The 7,203-nt window shown below is 44.7% G+C and overlaps 2 protein-coding genes across 3 annotated transcripts in view; both read left to right on the top strand.

Annotated features, from left to right (window-relative positions):
- pex5 (peroxisomal biogenesis factor 5) overlaps positions 1-3,089 on the top strand; it is a 28,484-nt gene extending 25,395 nt beyond the window's left edge. For both annotated transcript variants that reach the window (XM_008322788.3, XM_008322791.3), the window contains 7 exons: positions 206-325; positions 401-544; positions 719-789; positions 1,264-1,485; positions 1,603-1,768; positions 1,853-2,010; positions 2,323-3,089. In XM_008322788.3, the coding sequence (XP_008321010.1) occupies positions 206-325; positions 401-544; positions 719-789; positions 1,264-1,485; positions 1,603-1,768; positions 1,853-2,010; positions 2,323-2,569 (1,128 nt within the window). In that variant the 3' untranslated portion in view covers positions 2,570-3,089. The remainder of the gene's footprint in view (positions 1-205; positions 326-400; positions 545-718; positions 790-1,263; positions 1,486-1,602; positions 1,769-1,852; positions 2,011-2,322) is intronic.
- An 819-nt stretch (positions 3,090-3,908) lies between these two features.
- On the top strand, positions 3,909-6,999 carry cdca3 (cell division cycle associated 3). The gene is made up of 6 exons (XM_008322792.3): positions 3,909-4,045; positions 4,842-4,996; positions 5,086-5,197; positions 5,335-6,213; positions 6,320-6,387; positions 6,737-6,999. Exons 2-6 carry the CDS (start codon positions 4,865-4,867, stop codon positions 6,827-6,829), a joined length of 1,284 nt encoding a protein of 427 aa, XP_008321014.1. The 5' UTR covers positions 3,909-4,045; positions 4,842-4,864; the 3' UTR covers positions 6,830-6,999.
- The last annotated feature ends 204 nt before the right edge of the window (positions 7,000-7,203 follow it).

The following is a 7,203-nucleotide window of genomic DNA, read 5'->3' as shown; positions in this document are numbered from 1 at the left end:
CTCTGGGCCAAAGCTCCACTCCAGACCATAATAATTATAGCAAATATATCACAACATATCGTATCGTGTGTCGTGATACGTATCGTATCGACAGGTTCTTGACGACGCGCCCCTCCCAGTGTAACACATTATAAAGGGGTGTTTCCACAAATCAGCGTCGATGTCGTGCAGGTGAAGTTCAAACGTTTCTCTCCGTTTCCTCCAGAGTGACTTAGATTTCTGGGAGAAGCTGCAGGAGGAGTGGGAGGAAATGGCGAAGAGGGACGCAGAGAGTCACCCGTGGCTGTCGGACTTCAACCAGCTGCTCACGTCTACATACGACAAGGTTTCTGTCTACATGTTAGGAACACGTGTCCACCTGAAGCAGTGTTTCATACAGTAATGTTCTGTTGGACCACAGGGGTACCAGTTCGAGGAGGACAACCCCTACATGTCCCACCCCGACCCCCTGTCAGAGGGGCTGAAGAGGATGGAGGCCGGGGACATTCCAGGTGCCGTGCGGTTCTTTGAAAGTGCCGTCCAGAAAGAACCAGAGAACCAGCTGGTGAGTCTGTGGAAACGCTGTGGTTTCACTCACATGTTTCACCCAGTCGGCGAATTCCAGCTGTGGGTTTTTTTTGTTTTTTTAATAATTTATTTCTATTTTTCCAACCAGAGAAACCAGTTGCCATGATGATTTGGTCAAAGTTCATATGTTTTCTTTCTTTTTTCTTTGCAGGCTTGGCAGTATCTGGGAACCTGTCAGGCAGAAAATGAGCAGGAGTTTGCGGCCATCAGCGCCCTCCGCAGGTTAGAAATAGAAATGCAAGAACACCACACGCAGTTTGAACTTTTTTCCAATTTTCTTACAATTTTCTTTGTTTGTACATATATGTAATCTACAATATACTATATATTATTATTGCAATTTTCTTACTTTTTTCTTTGTTTAAAATGATGATACAAAATAGTAATATATAAACAGTATTTATATGTAATCTATAATATACTATATATTTATTTATTATTTTTATTGTACCTCAGAACTTTTAATATTTTTTTCTGATTAATTTAACTATTTATTTTTCTTCCTTTGTGTCAGTCTGTCATTTTTTTTCTGATGTCCATTTTAGTGTATGTGATCAGTCTAATCTAATCTGATCTAATCTCTTTTCTCCCATTGTGTTCACAACATGTCCATTTTAGTGTATCTGATCTAATCTGATCTAATCTGATCTAAACCGCTGTAGTTGTCTGACTGTTTCTCCTGTGTTTTTCCGTCAGGTGTATAGAGCTGAAGAACGACAACCTGACGGCTCTGATGGCGCTGGCCGTCAGTTTTACCAACGAGTCACTGCACAGGCAGGCCTGTGAGACCCTCCGTGATTGGCTGAAGCACAATCCAAAATACCACTCTGTCTGGGAGCAGCACGAGAACGAACGCCAGAAGGACGGCGCCAGGGAACGAGAGCAGGAGAGAGAGAGGTTCGGCTCGCTGCTGCCAGAGTGAGTCGAGTTCCGCCCGACGACACGAAGACACTGTTTTTATAAATGTTATAATAATTTGTTGTTTGTTTTTTTCCAAGGTCTCTGTTTGCCGGCGTTCTTTTGTTTTTTTCCAAGGTCTCTGTTTGCCGACGTCCAGACTTTGTTCCTGCGAGCGGCCAACTGTGACCCGGCCCAGGTCGACCCTCAGCTGCAGTGTGGTTTGGGCGTTCTGTTCAACCTCAGCGGAGAGTACGACAAGGCGGTGGACTGTTTCAGCGCTGCGCTCTCCGTCACGCCACAGGTCAGTGTAAAGGTCAACGCCGAGGTCACGCTGATGTCATCACTGCTCTGAGAACCGTCTTCTCCGTCTCTGTGTTCCCATCAGGACTATCTGCTGTGGAATAAGTTGGGAGCCACACTGGCCAATGGGAGCCACTCAGAGGACGCAGTAGCCGCCTACAGGAGAGCTCTGGAACTGCAGCCAGGCTTCGTCCGCAGCCGCTACAACCTGGGCATTAGCTGTGTCAACCTGGGAGCTCACAGGTGTGAGAGAGAAGAATGAGTGTGTGTGGGTGTGTGTGTGTGTCCACAGTAGTGTGAGAGAGTGAGTGCGTGTCAATATGTTTTAAGACCAGTTATTTTATAACTTTAGAAGTTTGTGCCATAAAACAAAGGACTGAAATTTGAGAAAAAAACAATGAATCTCACATCAAGGTGTAAGGAGTAGGGTGGGTTATCACTGGTCAGACCATGACACTACACACTCCAGTACAGTAGGTGGCAGTACGCTCCTAAAATCGTTGGTTGTGACCCACTATCAAACCCAGACCCTCACTTTTCCTCCTGTTTTTTCAGGGAGGCGGTCGAACACTTTCTTGAAGCTCTGTCTCTACAGCGCCAGGCTGCCGGTGATGGGGGCAGAGCGGTGCGGGCGCCGGGGGGCGCCGCGGCGACCATGATGTCGGACAACATCTGGTCCACTCTGCGCATGGCGCTGAGCATGATGGGAGAGAGCTCTCTGTACGCTGCCGCCGATCGCCGGGACTTGGACACACTCTTGGCTCACTTTTGCCAGAGAGAGGTGGAAGGTGCGACGGAATGATCGGCAGCCGGGGGGGGGCTGATCGAGTGTGAATGTGTTTTGCTGTATGGTAGGTGTGAGGCTGATTGAATGAAGGTGAGAATCGTCAGAAACAGAGACACTGTGAACGCTCCACCCTCTGGAAGACTCCAACTCCAGTGCAGATTTCAGTTTTGGTTTTTTTTTCACACGGCATCAAAAACTGCAGTGTCAGTCTGGAGAAGGAGATGACGCAGTAATGACAGTGTACCTTAAATTATGTCATTTCCTGTTACTCCGTTCATCTGAGCAGCTGCGTTCATCAGAACGGTTTCCTCCGTGAATAAAATAATAACTGAGTGGAGACATTTGTCATCATTAATCTGTCAAAGTTTTAATTTTTTTTCTGGAGAGCAGGTTGTAAATTCCATCTTTCGTGTAAAGGTACAGTTCTGTTGTCGCAATGCATATAAATAATGGACTCTTTTTTTTTTTAAGTAAATGTTTTGATCCAGTTTGATTGTCCTCAGTACAAACACTTAATAAAATGTATTAACATTGACATGTTTTTTTCATTATCATTTCTCCATTATCGCTGTTTTTTTTAAATTAGTCGTTAGTGACCAGCCAGCACAAAGAACTGACAACCAGCAGGACAGTTACTGTTAAGGTGTGTGTGTGTGTGTGTGTTCCAGTATGGATGTGTGAATATTAATCATACATGTGGTAATAAGGTCATATACTTGTACGTCAGGTTTTCATATTGACCGTTAGATGAATGGCTTCATTGTAAAATAATTGCTACGGTGTCTGTTGTACGATAAATGTTGCACCTTAATTGTTTTCAGGCTAGTTTTGTCCTGACGGCAATGTTTAATATTCAGCAATAAAGCTTTGATTTCAAACTTGTTTTTGTTTTTTTAATAAAAGGCCAATTTATTTAACATTAGATTCAATGTGTCAGTGATTGTTTTAGGGAGGAATGTATTTTAATTTGCAGTATTCTTTTGCTTTAAAGTTCGTTATTTTGAATTTCGTTGTTGTTCAAACGTCTCGAACACATTCGTTTTTCCTCCAACTGTTTGCCAACATAACAACCAAACCATTTTAAATAAATATACTTTTAACTGCGTTATTTTATGACATTTTTCTTCTTTAAAAAAACGGTTATAACCGTAAACAGTTGTCACGTGACGTCATCTGTTGACATGTACAACCGCCGTCAAGTCAAGTCAGTTTTCAAAAAAATACATGTCATTCCGAGGTGGGAGGACAGAAAAAAACAAAGCGAACATTATCTTGTAGAGTACTTTTCAAACTCCGCCTACTTCTTGCTCTCAGCCAATCGACGCCCTGAGAACCGCGCGTTCTGATTGGTCCATTTAAAGATAGCAGTGCACGCCAAGCGCCATTTAAATGTTTTCAAACTAAACTGTGGAGCGACTTTGTCTGAAGCGTGGAATTAGTGAAAGGAGTGAAAGCGTCAACATTCAACGCACGTCTTTGTCTTCTTTAAAGGTAAGATTTCAGTTAAATGACCTGCGTTATTCACGTTAATCACGTATTTTAGTGAATTTAAGCCGTTAAAGAAATACGTTTGCAGAGACGTTAAAATCATTGCTAACACTTTTCACCTGTGAATGTTTTCCTTTAGCTTTAACTTTGTTTCTTTGTCGAGTACTGTGTGTACAAACTGTGTTTTTAAATGTGTAAACAAACTCTTCAGTATTATATTTATGTAGAATCGATGCTCGATATAAAACGATACAGTGTGAAGGCACGAGTGTTTATTTATACAAAACGTTACTCGTTTTTTGTTTTTTTACAACATAACTCGATGGTCTGCGCATGTGCTGCTCAGCATATTTACTAAAACGTCACAAACAAACATGTTAACGGTGATATTTTGTCACCAACTGTACATTTGCACAAAGTATTTCATCATCGAAGCTTGGTCTTAGAAGCAGTATTTAAAATATGTTTTATGTTTTTGCAAAACTATTAATTTTTTTCAAACTCCAACGTGAATGTAAGAATAACAACTGTCCAATATATTATAGTATAGTGTAATATACTATTTGATGGTAATATACTGGCACGCTCTCAAACCGTAATATGTTCCCCCGGTGGTAGTTTGGCTCCCTCTAGTGGTACACTGTATGTCCCTAGATTAGCAGCGCCTAGAATATACTGTATTTACTTCAAGTCAAAAAACGCTGTTGCCAAACGGGCCAACAAAGTGGATCAAACACCGAGGTTACGAACTAACGACGTACTGATTTGTTCTTTTTTTTTTAAATACGAAATTATTTAGAGACGTATTATTACATTAGCACCATGGGACTCAACGAAAGCAAGATGCGGGTGTCTGAACCAACAAAACCAGAACCCGCCTTCACAAAAAGTCAAATCGGTCACCTGATCGACCCACGTTCACCGTCTGCGGCCATCGACCGTACGCCGATACAGGTGCGTAACTTTGTGTACTTCCTGTCCAGACTCATGTTCATTGTAAATCCTGTTGAAATGCTTTATTTAACATTTTCTTTCAATTCTAGGTCAGTGAGGTCAAAGCTGTGGCTCTGAAAAGTGAGTGTCCAGTGTCGTTCACTGACCCTCGCTCACCGTCTGTTGGCGTCCAACGCACTCCAGTCAGAGAAATCATGAGAGGTAACTGTTGACTGACAGACGTGTGGTTTACGATCACATCTGGGGTTTTTTGTATCTAATGTTTTGGTTTTTGTTTGACTTCTCCCTGAAGCCAAAGTGGACTCCCTTTGGTTTTTTTATTTTACTTCTCCCTGAAGCCAAAGTGGACTCCTTGGCTCGCCGTCTGGGCATCCTTTTCCACAGCGAGGCTGGCGGTGAATTCACCAAACCCCCTCAGAAAGGTGTTTGTGACGCCGTGGAAGAGGAGACCCTGGGAGGTGAGGAGCAGACCGCCACGGAGCCGCTCCTGACTCCACGGCCTCCCCGCACCTGCAGCTCCCTGGCTGAGCACGCCAACCTGCTGGCCACCCCCGTTCTTGAGCGCCCCCACGTGTCCGGTGACTCCAGCCCTTACGTGATACTGGAGCAGCCGCAGGCGGAGGTGGAGCTTGAAACCGCGGCCGACGTCAGCCTGGAGGAGGCGGAAGAAGCCAAGGAGTCTCCTCTTCACAAGAGACTCAGCCTGAGTCTGATCACGTGTCACGAGGGCGCCCCCTCCTCACAGATCTTCGCCGAGGTGCACCGTGACATCACTTCCTCTCCAGTGTCTGCTGCAGGAGTGGAGCCAATCAAGAGCGACGTGGACCATTGCTACGCCCTCCCTCTGATTACCGTTCAACCAGAGAGCGACCTTCAGCCTCCAGTCGTCGAACCCAGCAGTTGTCCAGCGGAGGTCCTGTCCGCTGAGCCACAGCACACAAAGGTTCACACAACATCCTCCTCTGAAGAAAGTCAGAAACCGGTCAAAGAAAACCCACCGACCACCATCCGCTGCCCCACCGTGGACCCCAGGAGCCCCAGTCAGGTGGTGTTCAAGCCCCAGTGGTTGGGCAAAGACTTCGGTGCGTCTGCCCTGAGAGTCAGAGGAGTTCAGGGCAACAGTGGCAAACGCACCTCCTCCCCACTCGCCGTCTGCGTGACCAATAGGAACGCAAGCAATGAAAACAAGAGCCAGTCTGGGAAACTGAAGCAGAAAGGTGCGTAGAAGGTCCTCCACCTGGTCCTCCACCTGGTCCTCCACCTGGTCTCGGTTCAAACCTCATCAGATAACGGCTTTTTCTCGTTTGTTTTTTTTCCGTCCAGGTGCACAGGGCCGCTCCCCACTGCAGCTCCTGAGGGAGGGAAACACTCTCAGGGCCCAGCGATCACAGGTGACCAGCGTCCATATGACCCCGCCCCCACCCTTTCTTATGACCCCCACCCTTGAGATGATGTTAATCAAGGCTGCGTGTGTTTTCCTGTTCTTTATTTTTCTACTGATCAGTGATCAAACACACATTGGTCGTTTTCATCTTTTATCAAAGGTTTTGATTTCACTGAAGTCCCTCAAGATTAAAATACTGAACATGTTACGTTCTGCTGCGGGCCAGATTTAGCCCACAGGCCTTGAGTTTGATATTTGTCATTTTCTATAATTGTGATCCACTGCCCCCCTGTGGTTCATCAGGCTTAAGATTTTTACTCTGTGATGACCTTTATAACATTTTTTTTTTCTCCCAGGTGAAGCTGAAGGCGTCCACTCCAGACAGAACGCGGGCTGCACAGATGGACCGCAGAGTTCTGGCCGTGGTTCTGGACAAAGAGAACCGATGATCGACCTGCGGTGACGTGAACTGTTGCGACACTTTTATAATCTTTAAAACACGATTTTTATGTCTGTGTATCTGAAACATTTTACTCGTTGTGAATATTTGTTTCCAAACTTCTCTCTGCGATTTCTCCGTCCGTCCTTTTGTAAATATAAATAAAATCTTTTGTCTTTATCTCCTGCCTCGGCATCGTATCGTCTGTGACGTCTTTGTGCGATTTTTAAATTCACTCTAACTTCATGAAATCTGGAGTTTAGTTTAACTTTAGCTTCAGCCGAGCCTCAGACACACAGGTTTGATTTTTTTTTTTTTTTTTTTTATTAATATTGTTGCATAAAGCAAAATTTTGTTGTTCTGTAGTTTAGTGGTTATCACACC

The sequence above is a fragment of the Cynoglossus semilaevis genome, chromosome 13, assembly GCF_000523025.1.
Source record: "Cynoglossus semilaevis isolate Cse_v1.0 chromosome 13, Cse_v1.0, whole genome shotgun sequence".
Taxonomy (NCBI): domain Eukaryota; kingdom Metazoa; phylum Chordata; class Actinopteri; order Pleuronectiformes; family Cynoglossidae; genus Cynoglossus; species Cynoglossus semilaevis.
Note: the sequence above shows the minus strand (reverse complement) of the source record. Positions and strands in the feature narration are given on the sequence as shown.